The sequence below is a fragment of the Odontesthes bonariensis genome, chromosome 1 (genome assembly GCF_027942865.1).
Source record: "Odontesthes bonariensis isolate fOdoBon6 chromosome 1, fOdoBon6.hap1, whole genome shotgun sequence".
Classification (NCBI taxonomy): Eukaryota; Metazoa; Chordata; class Actinopteri; order Atheriniformes; family Atherinopsidae; genus Odontesthes; species Odontesthes bonariensis.
The window spans coordinates 19,885,134-19,902,443 of record NC_134506.1 but is presented as its reverse complement, the minus strand read 5'-3'; the positions used below and the strand labels follow the sequence as shown (position 1 = coordinate 19,902,443).

Below are 17,310 nucleotides of genomic sequence, written 5' to 3'. Positions count from 1 at the left end.
ACGTAACGGTCTATACCAACTCGTTTATTTAACGCTCACAGTAGATCTACTTGTTAGCGGACGGTGAAGGTTACCTGCTTCAACAGTGCTTGAACGGCAACCTTTTAACTGTCTTTCTACAACACGGGACGGTAACAGTTGCATCGATAACGTCAACTTGAACTTTAAGCTTAATTAAGACACTCGTTTGCTAAGTTATCTTAAATCACGCTTAGCTCGGAAGCTAACTGTTTGTTTTGCTAACAACGAAGCACTCGGGACATCAGCGACCTCCTCACAAGCCGATTTACCACCGAGATAAGGTGAGAATACATCTCTGAGCTTTGTGTGTGCTTGTTTACTCGGAGCAGAAGGAGTTACAGCAGCCACCGTGTTGTTGTTGGTCCGTGTTAAGAGGAATGTAATGTATTTGTCCTGGTTCGGTTTTTCACCTTGCCGCCGCTAACGTGGCCCTTGGCGCAGTTGTTATTCTCCAGCCTCTGCGCGGTCTTTTCAGCGTCAGCAAGGTGAACGATGACCTGGATTCAGCCACGGTCACACTTGACATGTTTACGGTATACGTTTAACTGTCCCATTAAAGATATCCATGTTGAACTGTATTGGCAGGGCTGAGTGCAAATAACGCCTTAGAAGCAGACGAGCAGATTATACTTTTAATTTAATTAATCGGTATAAAATTCCTGGGTATAGTATTTATACTTTTGTTTTGTTTTGTTTCCACCATTGTATTGATTGACCGAGATTAATTTGGTCCAATTTCTGTTTTTCAGAGCCATGAGTTCCCAGGTGAGACAAAACTTCCACCAAGACTGCGAGGCTGCAATCAACAGGCAGATCAACCTGGAGATGTATGCCTCCTACGTCTACTTGTCTATGGTGAGAGTCCAGTAGTTTAATGAAGTTCGCTGCTAAGGGTCAGTGAGTGGGGGGGACTGTCTTGAACAGGTGTTGACAACAAATGTGGAAGTATGGAGTGAAAGGGGAACCGTGACAGCTTTGTTTGAGTTTTTTTTTTTTTTTTTTTTTTTATGAAGTTATTTTGATTGCAGTATAAAAGGCTGCATTGTGGTTATGTTAGTGTGGGCAATGTGCCAACTTAAAACACGAAGAATATCGATAATGGTATTCAAGCAGATGCCCACGCACTAAAGTATGAGTAGCCTATAAGTTCAGTTGGTTAAAGTATAAGTTATTTTGGCTACTGGGAGATGGATGTTATGTGACAAAGTAATTAAACAAAGGTTTTTTTAACATCATGTTCTGGGAAAAGATGTCGGCCCCTCTTAAAAAGCCTGCGTCACTAACCAGTTTTCTCCCAACAGAGCTGTGTATGTTTAGAAGAAGTGATGACTCCTCTTTTCTCTCTAAATGTGAACGGGTTAGAATCTTTGCATTGTGGTTCAGGAGCTTTTACAGCAACTTATAATTACGTGTCCCCTCTCTCCTCCTTTCAGGGATATTACTTTGACCGAGATGATCTGGCCTTACACAACTTTGCCAAGTTCTTCCGTGGTCAGTCGCTCGAGGAGCGCGAGCATGCAGAGAAACTGATGAAACTGCAGAACCAGAGGGGGGGGAGGATCTTCCTGCAAGATATCAGGGTATGAGCTTTGTGAAAATGAGCCAAGGTTGTTTTTTTGTTTGTTTTTTCTGAGATTGTTATTATTATTATTTTTTTTTTCTAAACTTGCTGCTGGGTGTGAGATTGCGGGTTTACGAGTATCGCAAGGCCCATATTGGGAGCGTCAAAAAGATACAGAGGGCGTGAGTGGGATGTGCTGCTTATCTTTTCAGAACCGAGAAACAACCCTTTGAGCTTTAGTAAAACGTTAAACTGCAAACCCAGATTAAGGTGATCTGAAGGCTCATCTGTGTCAGTTTGTGTACCGCCCTCTCGTGACTAAATGTCTCACTGACATCTAACCCTTTCTTTTTTCCATGTAGAAGCCCGATAGGGATGAGTGGGCCAGTGGTGTCGAGGCTCTTGAGTGTGCCCTGCAGCTTGAGAAGAGCGTGAACCAGTCACTGCTGGACTTGCACAAGCTCTGCACTGATCACAATGACCCACATGTGAGTATTAAACCACAGCATGGTGAATGCACATAATCAAGATAATCCCCATCTCTGGTCCAAAGCACTAAAACTAAAAACTGTTTGAACTTTGGACACAATAAGATCGATTTCTTCTCAGTAAATACTAACTCCCTCTTTTTGTTTTCTGAACTTAAATATGACATTTAGACAGTGCAGCTGGGGAATTTGAAGGCAGATGTATGTTAAAGTAGATAAATGACATATTTTTATTGGCATGCAAAGCTCCCCAGCCACTGGAGAAGTCGGTGTCTGGCGGGCAGTTCTGCCAAGTTTTGTGGTGCAGCTCTTATGCGATTACTCTTCATTTTCCTTTCAGTTGTGCGACTTCATTGAGACCCACTACCTTGACGAGCAGGTGAAGTCCATCAAAGAGCTGGGAGACTGGGTGACCAACCTGCGCCGCATGGGAGCACCTCAGAACGGCATGGCCGAGTACCTGTTTGACAAACACACTCTGGGCAAAGAAAGCAGCTAAATTGGTCCAGATAATTTTTCCAAAAGCTTCTGTATTTGAATATTTGTATCCTGCTTCTTTGTTTTCAAAGCATGAAGTCTTCTGCATGTTACCTGCTTGTCATTTAAACTTATAGTAGTCATGTTATTGTCATCTAATTCGCATTATACTTCTAAAAACTCATGTGAGTTGTTATTTTTAGACTTCCATCTTCCACAGCTGTGTTCATGTCATCACTTTGCATTTACTGTGTTTTATGCCAGGTGTTGTTTGTCAGACCAAATAAATAGAACCCTCTGGATTCTGATGTGCTTTTTTTATTTATTTAAAAAAAAAAAACTTTTCCAGTGGTGAAGTGAGCATTTGAATCGTCTATACTGGGCTGTGCAAATCTGTTTCACTTCCATTATTGGGGAAAACGTAACTAGAGGGGACAGATTTTATCCTCGTGTTTTTTCATGTTTGCAAATGAAAAAATGGGCAGCTTGATGCAAAACTAATAAGCGTCTGTTGTTGAGGCCCCAACGTTTCATTGGCTATCCTGTTATTAACAAAGATGAGCTTTCTAAGTTGCAGTGTGTACTGTTGAAGTCAGATGTTTACTCCATGTTTGGCCAAATCTGTAATGCTATCATTCTGAAGAGTCAGCTCACTACTTCAGTATTCGGCAGTATTGGTGTTCAGCTGTTCTGTATGTTAGAGTTTCGAGCCATTCCTACAGACTGAGCTCTCGTCAGGTTCAAAGCCCTCTGTGATGCACATGACTCTGCAAACAAATGATTTATTGGATTCAGGTTTTGAGACTTCCACTTCAGTACCTTGGCTTTACCTTGATGACTGTCCACTCATATGATCCCGTGTACAATTAAGTTTTAACCTCCTTGCTTTATGACATGAAATGTTGGATAAACATGTACACATATTTACACAATGCAATCCATTTCAGTAGAGTAGACACACAACGTCCCGATGCCACCGCCATGATCCAAGGTTGAACCGGTGGCCTACATTTGGCGAGCCTCACACATTTCCCTCCAAATATAACACTTGTCCAACAGCTTGGGTTTGTTTTCATCAGGCTGGATGGCATTTAGCCAAAAGTCACATCTTTGTCTCCTGTGCTGTTGCAAACTACAGTGCGGTGTTTTGTTTTTTGGTGGCTTTGGAGCAGTGGAATCTTCTTTGGTGTTGAGTCTAGCAAAAGCATTCTGATAAAAAGACTCGATTTACCGTGTAAACAAATACTTTCCTGCCTTACCCCCTTCCTCCCCCAGCAGCTTCACAAGGTCCTTTGCTATTACTGGGATGGAGTGGCTCTTTCTGAACAACAGCATGTTTGTTTGTAACAGAAAATGCACTTGATTATCGAGCTGCAACGTTCATTCTCATTCACTTCACTTTAGCCTGTTTGCCATATAGGTGGATTTCTTTTGACCTCAGACGACATCAAGCAAAGAGGTATTCAGTTTGAAAGTGGCATGAAAATACTTCACTTCCTTCAGAATTTTGTGGAATTTTCTAGATTGTTTAAACACGGGATCTACATTTAATTCCCGACTCACTTTAATTGCGATACGGGGACTTAAAGTGAAATATTGTTTAAAAAAAAAACAATCGATGTTTACGGAGCAGGAGTGCAACATGGGAGCATCTGAAAGTGAATAATCAAACTGCAATGAGAGGAGTTGTAATAACTGTTGAAACCCTAAAATTTTAACTATAGTTGTCATGTTAAATATTCAGGATTTATTTTAAGGAATGATTCACACACAATTCCTGACACTTGGGTGTACTTGGAATTTCCATTAGATTGTGAACTCCATTTCTTTGGGTTGAAACATTTGGACGTACAGCATCGCTTTAAAGACACGTAAGCCCACACAGATGTAGATGTAACACACAAACCACCCTGTCAGTGAATATGTTTGTGAAAGGGCAACAATGTCAATTTTGGCATAAGTTTCTTTTGTCACCATTTTAAATCTCAACTGAAGACATGAATACAATGACTTAAATGTTAATAGGATTTGTCATATGGTCAATAGATGGGGGGAAATAAAAAAGTATGATGGGGAACTCCAAGTGAGACAGTAAAATTTTTTACTGGAAGTCCAAAATGTGCAAGAGTGAGCACGAGTTCCACGATTTTGTAATACCTGTTCCTGACTGCTCATCACTCACTCTAGTGGTGATCTGAAAATAAGACAAGCAGGACAGAGCCCACTGAACTGACAAGTTTAGATAAATTAGTGATTTTATATATATATACACACACCTTAATCATTGGCTGACTTATGTGCACAGGCGCATATAGTATAAACTACACATTTTGATGAATTGTGTTATTTAGAAAAAGTATGAAACTGACAATATTGATTGTAATCATTTCTGGAGCAATATTGCCCAGTTAGAATCACGTCAATGGTTTAAAACTCATTTAAATTAAAAAGAAAAAAAAAAAAAGAAAAAAAAAAAAAGTGTAAAATCACCAATACTTCTAAATGTTTAAGAAACATGCTGCTTTAAGCAGCCAGCAGTAAACTGGAGTATAGTAGATGAGCAGTGAGTTGACTTTAACTTCAAACGCAAACAGACATTCACTTAGGAGTCACTCAATGGTTGGCAGAACACTTTATAGAAATTGTCAAAACACACATTACATTGTAATTTGTTCCCAACAAAACAGGGAAGTCAACAATCAAGTTCCTGAAATAAGGAGCACTATGAGGAAGAAGCAATACTATTGTCACAGCATCATCAAGGTGACTGCAAACACCGATGTGAATGAAAAGCTTGGCCAGGCAGAGACGTTCACGCTTCCTCCAGCTCCACCAGCACACCGTCGCAGTCTTTCGGATGAAGAAACATGACTGGCTTCCCATGAGCACCTAGTCGAGGCTCTGCGGACAGGGTTCTGATGTTCTTTGCCTTCAAGTCAGCCACCGCAGTGTTAATGTCATCCACCTGCCACCAAGAGAAAAGCCTGGTTAACACCATAATGCATCATTACAAGAGATTGGCATGTTTGTGTATTTGTAAAGGCACAAATTAAGATGTGTATATATACATTTTTTTTTTTTAAATAAAACTTAATATTTTCATACAGCGAGTTAAGATTAAGCAGAGGAGCAGCCTTCCAGTGATCAGATAATCTCATTCAGCGCTTCTTTAAACCACATGCTGAAGTGTCCTCAAGCGAGACACTTCACCCCACAGTCTTACTGGGGTGCGAATTGCTTTGAATAAAAGATTATGCCAAAACAAGTCATGTTTAACCAATGTTGGACAATAAAAATGACAAAAAAAAAAATTAATACAAAATCATGAACAAATGATTCCATTCAGGTGCGTCAGTGCCATTTTTTTTCCTAGAATGACAAGTAAAAATGTCTGCTATGGACACTCGTTCACATGCACAAAACACATTACATAATTCACTGAGAAGTGGCAACATTCTGCACTATTAGGTTTAATATATTATCGGAAATTTAAGTGTTTACTCCTTAAAAACCTGACAAGGCGCACCCGATAGTGTCCACTGACAGTAATCCAAATGTCGGCGTCTCACCTCGATACAAATGTGGTGCATCCCTCCTGACTTGTTCTTCTGCAAGAAGCCAGCGATGGGGCTCTTCTCCCCCAGAGGATGGAGCAGCTCCAGCTTAGTGTTGCCAAGCTCCACAAACACCGTGTAGACGCCATGCTCCGGCAGGGGAACCTTGTCGCTCACCTTAGCCCCGAGCACATCCCGATACAAAGCTGTGGCCTTCTCCATGTCAGGCACAGCGATAGCAATGTGGTTCAGCTTCCCCAGCTTCCACAGGGATCCAGGGACACTCTGATGGAGGGGGGCCGTTGAATGCGCCCTCAATAGCGCGGCAAGAGAACATCTGGAAACACCTGCCACTGAATCAAGGGAGAAAAAAAAAAAAAAAAAACACAAAACATGAGTTGGACTGACCATTTTGGAACAGAACTCTTAAAACTATAGTGGTTTATTTCCCTCCTCTTCCTTAAAGAAGCTACAGGGCTTCTACAGTGCAGCTGTGTGTACCAGCTTTTTCAAATCGTTAGATAATCAGAATCAACTATAGATACGCTTTAATATTCTGGACATATTTTCATGATAGTTCCTGATATTAGAGATGCTCTGCCCAATAATAAAATAAAAGGTTTGTCTCCATAGCACGGGTTTAATGGCGAGAAGGCCTACTGTAGGCTACATGTGAATTACATTTGTCAACAATCCAAAGTGAGGTGCGTGTTTACAAATGGATAAGACAATTTTAAGTTCAGGGAAGTTGTCAAACACAAGTTAAAAATCGATATCTAAAAGTGTACAGACGTTTTACGACTCAATACAAGTCATTACCGTGTACTTTCACTTAAAATTAACTCGTCTAAATACAGTGTACAGTACACAAACGTTTAAAGGCAAACTGTTCACGCCACGCGAGCATAGTTTTGTTCTCCAACGATGAAGTTCCGTTTGAAGCTCTACAACGACTCGGAGTACAAAACTATCACTGCGGAAAGTACTGCGGAAAAGTGTGAATATGGCAGTTAGATCATTTTCGCCATAACCAACCTGCAACCTTCAACAACGCGGACGCCATGTTTGTGCCTCGGAACCAATCTGCGAGTGCGGACGAGCTCCTCGTTGAGCCTATTTATCTGCAACACAGAGAGTCACACATGTGACGGGAGTTATGGCTAATGAAGATACGTGGACTGTGCTGGAGGACTGCGTCAAGAAGATAAATGCCACCACCGCACAGCCAGAGAACTTTCTGAGGCAAGTGTTGGTTGTTTTTGTTGAAATAGTTGTTAAATGTTGTCTACGTGTCGATAGAGGGTTCGCCCGGCTAACCATCGGCTAATGCTAACTGCACGTTGTCACAACAATCAGTGAAATAAAAATGGTTTGAAGGCTTTATTATTTATAATTTTCGGATTTATCTGATGTTATAAGTTTAGTCATTTAAGTGTGGTCAGACTTTTAGCAGCAACCACAGAACCCATTGTCCCACATTAACATTTGGACTCTCGCGTAGTTTTTACACTTTTAAAAATGTTTTCTTTTTCAAAGGGGCCAACTAACCCAACCGTTTTATTGTAATTTGTATTCAGGAATGGAGGAAAATGGAGGAAACAGTCTATGTAATGCTGTGAAAAAGAAGATGTAATGATAATGATACCTAAGGTATTGCTAGATTAGCAACAATTAGCCTACAGAACTCTTTAATCTGAGGATGCGAAGTACAACCCGACCGATGATGGATTTTTTATGGCCGATATCTGTCAATCTATCCATCTATGAAAAGGAATAAATGATGGGGTCAATCTTTCAATGTTGGTGATTAACTGTGAAATATGGCCTAACTTTGTACACCCGTCAGCTCAGCTGTGATGTGTCGTGTACTCCAACTGCTGGTTCAGGCGGTTCTGAGATCATTGTAAACATTAGAGTCACAGCTAATCTTCTTAAACTATGAAATGACAAAACTTCTAAATCATCCTAAACGCGGTTTCTGCATGTGTGATTGGACAACGTACACACCAATGCTGCTGTACCTGTGATAGGTCATTTTGGATTTAAAAAGATGGCTAACCAATAGATTTGGGTAATCTGAACATCTAATATCTTGGATAATATGATTATTTTTCTTGTGATGCGATTGTCAGAGGAATAAAGAAAGCGTCAATAATTAATAAATAACAAAAAGAGCCTGATTGGCTGTGAAACGATTAAACCTAAGCTCATTGGACACATTACAAATCTTGGAGAGGTGACATATTTTGGAAACTGAAGCATGCAGATCGAAGAATAGTGGCTACTGCATCAAAATCCTAAGAGCAGAATCAAAAAGACATTAATCATCACTTGGATTTAGGATGTTTTGGGTTCAAATCAAAGTGAGTCAGAACTTGGTGCAGACATTTGATCACCAAAGATCGCATGCTTGGATATAGGTGTATTTTCAATAATTAAAATGAAGCACCCCTATCATCCTGATTGTTTGTGTCCACTTTTTCAGCCTTCAAGATGGAGCGGCGGCAGACTTTACTTCCCTCACTAAGACCCTGTATGACCTCCACAAAGCTCAGGAGCCTGCAGATTATAAAAGCAGCCCACTGGCTCAGCTGGTGGTGGAAAACTTTGATGAGGAGCAGATTTGGCAGGAGTTGGAGCTGCAGAACGATGCTGTGCTGAAACACTTTAAAAATGCTATTGAAGAGGTTGTGTCAGACAGGACTTTAACTTTGTTGTCAGAGGAGGAAGAGAATGGTGGTGAAGAAGAAGAGGGAGCGACAGATGACGAAAATGTCATTGAGGACCAAGACGTGGAACCACCCAGACTGTCTAAGAGGAAGGCTGTGGAGGCTGAAGAGGGGTCAGAGGATTACTCAGAGCGTGACTCTGATGTAGATTTTGATGTGGATGCTCTGGAGAAACGAGAGAAGCAGAAAAATGCGAGCAGAAGGGCAGACTCCAAAACAAAGGTGGTTCCTTCTGAGGTTGACGATAAGTTCTTCAAACTGTCAGAGATGGAGTCGTTTCTTGATGATATGGACAAGCGAGAGGGAAAGGAAGAGGAGGATAGAGATGATTTAGACTATTTTCAGGACCTTCCCTCTGATGAAGATGATGATCTTGACTTGGAGCAAATTATTTCTGCCACAAAGCAAAAGAAAAAAGCAGTATGTATTATATCACGTTTCCAACTATTTCTTTGAGTCGCGATAGTAGAAATTAAAAACAGAGAGAAAATGTATGGATTGTTCATTTTTACAGGTAAAGAGCTCCAGAGATCTCAAGTATAAGGACTTCTTTGATGCAGTGGATGGTGCACCAGCTAAAACAGATGAGCAGTCAGATGGAGAGGATGACAACATGGATGAGAGCCAGGACGAAGGTGAAGAAGAAATGGATGACGAAGAAGATGATTTTGATGGTGAAGAGGAGGGTGATGATGAGTAAGTGTGATTAAAATGATGCAATGTCCATGATTATGTGTGAGAGAAGCTTGTTTGGTTGATTCCAGCATGATTGTGTCGTTCTACCGTTTGTTTGCCAGGGATGAGCTGAGGAGTCACCCTAAAGCATCGCATAAGAAAGTGGCCTTTAATCTCTCTGAAGATGAGGACAGCGAGGGGGAAGACCTGGAGGACATTTTTGGAGGAAAAACTCCAAGCTCGGAAAAGTCAGATTCAAAGTCTTCATTTGAGAAACGGCAAGAAAAGGTAACCAGGTTTCAGATGTTGCTTATTTGATTTTTTCCATCCATCCATCCATTTTCTATACCCGCTTAATCCATCTGTTGGGTTGCGGGGGGGCTGGAGCCTATCCCAGCGGTCATTGGGCGACAGGCGGGGTACACCCTGGACAGGCCGCCAGTCCAACACAGGGCCACACAGAGACAAACGAGACAAACAACCACACACACACTCACTCCTAAGGACAATTTTAGAGACACCAATTACCCTAACATGCATGCTTTTGGGCAGTGGGAGGAAGCCGGAGTACCTGGAGAGAACCCACTCATACACGGGGAGAACATGCAAACTCTAAATAGGCCAAATATTTTTCATGCATGAATGAGGATTTTTTTCTACTTGAATCTCTATAACACCCCCAGATTACTCAGTAGCTAAACCTGGAGTCAGTGGCCATTTTGGGTCTGATTGAACAGACATACAGGAGAATATTGACTTCCAACCGCAATATCTGGATGTGTCAGTTTAAGAAGTTCAGTTCAGACTAACACAATGATTAGAATTTTTAGAACAATTAGAACATACAAGAGTGCTGATGGGAAAGAGGAGGAGGGGGAATGACATACACGTGGGGTGCTTGCTCTACCAGGTGAAGCATTTAAGGTGCCCCACAGCAAGAATGTTATAGTTTGAAGAAAGGCTGACCCAAATCTGTAACTTTGATAGTTATTGTGATAGTCGATGTCCAAATATGTATCGTATGTATTATGTATTCAAATGCCTTTATTTTTAAGCGTGCCACAAAATAACAAACCTCCACATGACACAACTAGTCATCCAAAATTATTCATTATTTATTTATATGAGTCATTATTAGCTGAAGCCAATAATCTGAAATCAGCAGGTAACAGCTTCGCAAATGGTTAAGCTTACTAACTAGGTCATTTTTATTATTAGTGCCTTTTGGGTCTTGGTATGATTTAGTAACATTGAGGACAAAATGACAAATTGAAAAATTCCTTGTTTGAAAACGGGCTTAAGAGTGATTCAAATTTGTCGATGTGACACTCAAACTGGACTTTCTGGGCATCTTACCTTAACATTGCCTGAAGCGGCTAAGCCTGTTCAACTTAATGCTTTGGCAGAGCAGATTTCAGTTCAGTAATGGCAACTGTTGCTGGTTAACCTTGCAGATGTCACAGAAGATCGAGGAGTTGGAAAAAGGCGCTCTTTCCGAAAAGCCGTGGCAGCTGCTGGGGGAGGTGACAGCGCAGACCCGTCCAGAGAACAGCATGCTGGAGGAAGATGTGGAGTTTGAGCAGACATCAAGAATGGGTGAGCATGCATTTAAATGTTGGAGATGTTATGTATATCATTTTTCTTGATGGAATTGTCCAGACCGGCTCTGTGTTTTCGTCACTCGAGGTTGCTGTTGAAATCACACAAATTTCTTATAAACCATTTAACAAGGTTTTGTTTTTTAGCTCCTGCCATCACAGAGGAAACCACACTACAGCTCGAAGACATCATCAAACAGAGGATTAAAGATCAGGTTTGTCACAGTAACTCGTGTTTTATTTTGTTTGGAAAATGCACAATGATATTTTCTAACCCAGTGCCTTTCACTCCCTTTTTTGTGTAAGGCGTTTGATGATGTGGTCCGCAAAGAGAAGCCAAAAGAGGAGGTGTTTGAGTACAAGAAGAGGCTTACTTTGGACCATGAGAAGAGCAAACAGAGTCTAGCAGAAGTCTACGAGCAAGAATACATCAAGCAGACTCAGGTTTGACATTTTGCCTCGTCTTTGTTGTTGCTAGTAACACCTATGAAGTGCGTAGCGTCCATTTTGTTGTTTTGTTTTTTCCTATTCCAGCAAAAGACCGAGGTGAAGGAGAATTCTGCTCATGTAGAAATTCAAAAACTCATGGACACACTCTTCCTAAAGTTGGACGCTCTCTCCAACTTCCACTTCACGCCGAAACCAGTGAGTTTTGCCAGACATAAGTGACCTAAAGCCACCGGATAATCACAGAATACACTCAAAAATCACAGGCGTATTTAGTAAATACTTGTTATACCTCAGGCAAATGACATTGTGTGTGTTATGTGATATTTAATGCATGGAAAAAACCTATGTCTGCATAACAAGCCAATCAGCTCAGAAAGTTCAAAACATTGCAGTTATTACTGATAAATGCAAAGGGTGGCGGGCCTATTGTGTCACTAATAAACACATTCATATTGGCTTTTTTTATTTTCTTCCTTCTCTTTTTGCACAGCCCATCCCTGAGGTCAAAGTTGTCTCTAACTTACCATCCGTCACCATGGAGGAGGTGGCTCCAGTCAGCACTAGTGATGCCACGCTGCTCGCACCAGAGGAAATCAAGGTTTACCATCTGTCCACACAAACAATTATACCGTTGTATGTTCCGTTATATGTCTGATAACACTTTCTTCTTACCAAAGGAGAAGAACAAAGCAGGAAATATACTGGGTGACACCGAGAAGACATCCACAGACAAGAAGCGTGAGAGACGCCAGAAAAAGAAGGTGAAGCGCCTGAAGATTCAAGAGAAAGAAAAGAGACAGAGGCTTAAAGACGCCAGCAAGACTGGGGAGAACAAAAAGCAGTCAAAGGCTGAAGTCGCAGAAAACTTGAAGAAACTCACAAAAGGAGGCAAAACCACGATACTCAAGGTGAGTGTTTGTTTTATCTGACTTCACTTTGCTTAGATCAGTTTGCATTCAGGCTGAGTCTCTGTGGGAGATGAGAACAAGCATATTCAAAGTGTTTTGCATTGTAACTACTGGGATTTAGAAAATAATCATTGTGACCAAATTCGCTAAGTGCACCTAATCCTGGTCTCGGAAGACTGAATCTCAGCACTCTTCGTCACAGTTTGAGATATTGAACATGAATTTGCATTGAAAGCATACTTCTCCACATTTAAGCGAACATGGTCTGATTTTCACATTACTACATTTGATGATAAAGGTTATTTTACACAAATCGCATGAGCAAATATGAAGCCTCATGAAAGATCAAATTAACTTCAAATAAACTAACTTCTGACTCTTTGATTAAAGATTTTCAACAACACTTCTCTGCTATTATCTTAGTAGGAATAGTAAAACGAGACTTGGTTGTGTCGGAGCACTTTGGATTGTGTTACTGGTTAGGGCGGCCCCATAATAACTGACTAAGCTTTAGTCGATAATTAAAGTTTTGAATTGGTTGATCGATTGTGGGGTATTGGAGGTGTCAGTTCTTTGCCACTTTTTTGCTTATACTCTGGTTGGCCGCAGTGTGACCTAATGAGCATCCCTACATACAAAATAGGCTAGACCCAGAAAGGTCAACGCCAGACAAAAGTCACAACACGAATGGAAAAATATAGAAACGCGCACCGCTAAATAAACGGAGCCTACCAGTTATTGTCCCTCACTGCAATGATTTATTTGGCGTATTACGGGTCAAAGTCGATGCACCAGTGTTTATAGGTTTCATTCATGGATATAAGTTATCTGGAGCCTGTAGTTTGCAAACATGGAGGCTATTCCACTGAGAGAAACGTTCTTTATATGCTTCATCTGGACTTCTTTGTAGTCAAACTTTATTTTTTGTGTTTTTCTTTTCTGTCACAGCATGTAACACACCCATGAAACAACACTGAGCCGTTGATTATATGCTGAACATACCTGGCAATTGATGTTTACGTTTCTATACCCACTGTGATGTCATGGGTAGGCTGTGTACTGCAGTAGATTTCTTGGAGAGTGCATTTGGCAGGGCTAAATAAATAACTACCACATCAAAACAGATCAATTATGATGTAGGATACACAATTAGACCATCGGGTGTCTGTATTTCAACACAAAGTTGGGATGCATTACTCAACAGACACCAATCACTTCCGTTGTGGCTGATGTGTTGTGTGCTGCGGCTTTTGTAGCGCATTGACCTTTCTGGGCCACCGAAGATACAGATACAGGGACTGGATAGTATAGTGGTAAGATTGCCACCTTTTGTGTAGGTGACCTGGGTTCAAATCCCCTGCATCAAAGGTAATACCTCCAGTAGGGGTCCTTAGGTAAGACCCCCTTACCGTACCTGCCTACCTGTAAGTCGCTTTGGATAAAAGCTTCTGCCAAATGCATAAACGTAAACAGATTACTCCCATATGTTAATTTGAGTGCCCTGTTTAACTGGTACTGTCTCCTGAATTAGATGACACATACCTGTGTGTCATCTATTTTAAGCGTTGTTATGAATTGCTCGCAAATTTCCGCTGTCCTGGCAGGCCACACCTTTAGATGCCAAAGTGAACACTTCATTAACTCTTAGATTACGCAGAATGTTCCCGAAGTGACTTGTCTGATGGTGTTCCTTGTTTTCAGGACGAAGGAAAGGACAAAGCTCTACGGTCCTCTCAAGCCTTCTTCTCTCAGCTCCAGGATCAGGTCAAAAGTCAGATCAAAAGTACAAAGGAGCAGTATTCAAAGAAGAAGAAAAACAAAGTGGTTTCCGTCAGCAGACTCAAATTGTGATGACTCGGATGGTTTGTTTTTCTATGATCAAGTTTTCACTGTACAAATTCTTTTTTTTTATTTTTTTTTTTATAAGAAAGCTGCAATATATTAAACCTCAAAGTCTGTGTAAAATGTTGCCATTTTCATTAAAATTAATCAAGTGTGAAGATGTGTTGGTGTTTGTTTTGCTCTGATTAGTGCAGCATCAACCCAACTAATAAATATTAAATCACATTAAAGTCGAAAAGCACTTCCCTCTGTGGAAGTATGGATATGCAGTGCAGGTCTTAATGATGTTAGGGATTCTGTTTTGCTCTAAGAATTCATACGCATGCACTTGCAAATGAGGCTGTCTTGGGAAAATAAAGCAGTTTGACCTTCTCAAACACATTATAGCTAAATATTTGATTTTACATCAAATTAATTAATTAACTTGGACTTCAAGCATAAGTTCTTAAATTGACTTTATCTTGCTTAACTGTAAGAAAATTGATATGCAGAGTTTCTAATTAGTGATATTAGAATTTAATTTATGGCAGAATCCAAACTTGGTTTAAACTTTTCATTTTTAGGTTCCCTGAAAAAAAAAAAAAAGCAGTAAGATTGAAAGGCTTTTCTTTCCTCTGAGTACCCTGTACGTATTTATCATCTTACTATGGAACCGCTTTATTTTATTATTCTTTGAACCCACGACTACACCTTTTTATGTTTCAGTTGTCTTGCATCCTGAGTTTCTCCCTCTCTTTTCTCCTTCATCTTCCCCACAATCGTTGCTTGGAAATATAACAATTTAAAAAATCTACCTGTACTTTTATCACGTATTATTTAAGTGCGCACCCATGATTACAGTATTTAGGAATGTCGTGGCAGAAGAGGTAAGAAGCTCTTGCCAAGTGTCTGTAAAGGTCAGCCACAGAATGTCAGTGGGTGAAATGCTCAATTAAGACAATCAGGGTCTACCATTTTTATCTGGTACTTCACAGCCAGTGGATGGAATAAGTCACAAATGCTACAGATTGCCAATAAAACCATTTTTAATATCGTCACTGCCTCATTCATACTGAGACAGTCGCAGTAAAATATTTACTGAGGAGGTAATTTCATGTGAATGTATCAGAGCTTAGTTCGATATGACACTGGTTTAATAAGCAAGATTTTGTTATATAAACTAATGGAAACTGTTAGGTGGTTACATCAGTTCTCTTTTGGGGCTGATGATATACTTTTGAGCTTAGATGCATGGGCGTAATTTCGGCATGGATATAAGGGACGCGTCCCCACCAATATCCAGCGATTATCGTTTTGTCCGCACCAATTTGATCACTGGGGCTGGGGGGAAAAAAACGGTCTCCCGTCTCATTCGCATTGCGGCGAAGAAAGGGTTAACCAAAAGTCCTTTGCCAAAGGCTGACGACCAATCTGATTGGCTGTGCCTTCCCCTTCTTTCACGTGAGACTCTAGGTTGTGTATGGTTGCTAGGAGGCAGGAGCGCCAAAAAAAAAATAAGCTGAGGTCTTTTCGGTAGGTTCTATCACTGCGCTAATCAGTGGTGTTACCACACGGTACGTTATTAAATTACTCTGGCAGGCTAACGTTCCAGAATCTTTGGTGCAACGTGGGTGACACGGGCACATGACTGCCAAGTGAGATGGCAGGCAAAAGAAAAAAAGTGGACATACGGAGCTACTTTTCAAAGAAATCTGTAAGTCACACTATCACTCGCTAATGAAATGACGTTTGGAACACAGCCCGTTAGCAGGGCAAACTCGTTATCTATGAATCAAGTTGTCTACGATGGCACAACTAACTGCAGAGACTGTTGTGCAGTTGAATATCCAATGGCTGTCAATATGTTAATGTTGCATTATGTCCTGCAAATGATAGAATGTTTGTGACAGTGACACAATAACTCCTCGTCAATATAACACGAGACAGATTTATCACGAGGGCGCAAGGGCGTAATTTTGGGTAGGGACGCTAGGGTCACGTCCCTACCAATATTCAGCCCCCTACTCAGGGTCTCCGCAGATCCTTAAAAAGTATTAAAAAGTCTTAAATAAAAAATACTTTTTTTAAGGTCTTAAAATGTCTTAAATTTCGCCGATTTTCGAAGAGTGGCATTAAATTTCATCTGGGCGAAATGAAAGAAAGATATGTCTGGAGAGACGATTTTCTATTGCTCTGTGCACAATATGGCGTTCGAACTTTCGTGTGTGCGCCAGTACTTCCGGTGAAAACTTCCGGTGATTTGACAGCTAGCGCGTCAGGTTAGGGCCAGTGGCCGTAAACAAAGGTTAACTTATAGCCGAGAAGAAAGATGATAATATAACGAAGCTAAAAAGACTAGCTTTCTTCAGTAGCCTAATGCTTACCGATTTAGCAAGCCTAGCAGCCTCGTTGCTAATGCTAGCCGCAGTAACGTTACCAAACATACCCGACGTCAAGGAGTAGGGCTCGGGCACGTGACGTCACTACGTGAGCGGCGGCCATACTGGAGGCTCAGAACTGTTTTGTTTACATTGTTTTCCACTGCGCTCAGACGTACTCCCGCCTGGTCTCGAAACTTTCTTCGTTGGTTTATCTATTTTACTTATAGTCTTTGCCACTATGGTCGCACGTTGCTGTGTCGTGGGGTGCAATAGCGTAAGCCGTGACAGGAATGGGGGGGAAATCGTAAATGGTTTATCTTTTTACCGATTTCCTGCTTGGAGGCGCACCCACGGAGACCAAGTGTCCGAGATAACAAAGCGTCGTCGACTAGCATGGATCGCTGCTGTAAGACGACCAAGCATAACTTTCCACTCAATCCCGGTGTCGATGAGAGTGTGTTCTCTGCATTTTCATTCTGGTAAGTTACAGACTTTTGTGTGCTGAGGTAAAGATCCCCGCCTTCACAAGAGGACACTGTCAGTTGGAAGCAAGGGATGTCTCAATGGGTTAAAAGCGGAGGACAAATTTCGTGTGTATGCATGTATACATGACAATAAATCTGATCTTAATCTTAATTTAATGTGGA

The 17,310-nt window shown here is 41.0% G+C and overlaps 3 protein-coding genes across 3 annotated transcripts; 2 read left to right on the top strand and 1 right to left on the bottom strand.

Moving 5' to 3' along the window:
- On the top strand, positions 1 to 2,849 carry LOC142371457 (ferritin, heavy subunit). The gene is made up of 5 exons (XM_075454166.1): positions 1 to 302; positions 771 to 876; positions 1,455 to 1,601; positions 1,945 to 2,070; positions 2,411 to 2,849. The coding sequence occupies exons 2-5, from the start codon at positions 775 to 777 to the stop codon at positions 2,567 to 2,569; spliced, it is 534 nt and encodes a 177-aa protein (XP_075310281.1). The 5' UTR covers positions 1 to 302; positions 771 to 774; the 3' UTR covers positions 2,570 to 2,849.
- Positions 2,850 to 5,162: 2,313 nt separating this feature from the next.
- On the bottom strand, positions 5,163 to 7,234 carry mcee (methylmalonyl CoA epimerase). The gene is made up of 3 exons (XM_075454949.1): positions 7,137 to 7,234; positions 6,117 to 6,454; positions 5,163 to 5,512 (listed from the first exon to the last, which is right to left on the bottom strand). The coding sequence occupies exons 1-3, from the start codon at positions 7,162 to 7,164 to the stop codon at positions 5,360 to 5,362; spliced, it is 519 nt and encodes a 172-aa protein (XP_075311064.1). The 5' UTR covers positions 7,165 to 7,234; the 3' UTR covers positions 5,163 to 5,359.
- mphosph10 (M-phase phosphoprotein 10 (U3 small nucleolar ribonucleoprotein)) lies at positions 7,186 to 14,461 on the top strand. Its single transcript, XM_075454710.1, has 11 exons — positions 7,186 to 7,343; positions 8,587 to 9,250; positions 9,345 to 9,526; positions 9,628 to 9,793; positions 10,960 to 11,101; positions 11,251 to 11,318; positions 11,410 to 11,547; positions 11,638 to 11,748; positions 12,044 to 12,151; positions 12,231 to 12,461; positions 14,163 to 14,461. The coding sequence occupies exons 1-11, from the start codon at positions 7,258 to 7,260 to the stop codon at positions 14,310 to 14,312; spliced, it is 2,046 nt and encodes a 681-aa protein (XP_075310825.1). The 5' UTR covers positions 7,186 to 7,257; the 3' UTR covers positions 14,313 to 14,461.
- Positions 14,462 to 17,310: the final 2,849 nt, after the last annotated feature.

Excerpts from the sequence above, each read along its gene's own strand:
- LOC142371457 (XM_075454166.1), top strand. The coding sequence starts at position 775 with ATGAGTTCCCAGGTGAGACAAAACTTCCACCAAGACTGCGAGGCTGCA. Across the intron at positions 877-1,454 it reads CCTACGTCTACTTGTCTATG|GGATATTACTTTGACCGAGA; the intron begins GTGAGAGTCCAG and ends TCCTCCTTTCAG. Across the intron at positions 1,602-1,944 it reads TCTTCCTGCAAGATATCAGG|AAGCCCGATAGGGATGAGTG; the intron begins GTATGAGCTTTG and ends TTTTCCATGTAG.
- mcee (XM_075454949.1), bottom strand. The coding sequence starts at position 7,164 with ATGGCGTCCGCGTTGTTGAAGGTTGCAG. Across the intron at positions 6,455-7,136 it reads CGCGTTGTTGAAGGTTGCAG|TGGCAGGTGTTTCCAGATGT; the intron begins GTTGGTTATGGC and ends CCCTTGATTCAG. Across the intron at positions 5,513-6,116 it reads TGCACCACATTTGTATCGAG|GTGGATGACATTAACACTGC; the intron begins GTGAGACGCCGA and ends TCTTGGTGGCAG.
- mphosph10 (XM_075454710.1), top strand. The coding sequence starts at position 7,258 with ATGGCTAATGAAGATACGTGGACTGTGCTGGAGGACTGCGTCAAGAAG. Across the intron at positions 11,319-11,409 it reads AACAGAGGATTAAAGATCAG|GCGTTTGATGATGTGGTCCG; the intron begins GTTTGTCACAGT and ends TTTTTGTGTAAG. Across the intron at positions 12,152-12,230 it reads TCGCACCAGAGGAAATCAAG|GAGAAGAACAAAGCAGGAAA; the intron begins GTTTACCATCTG and ends TTCTTACCAAAG.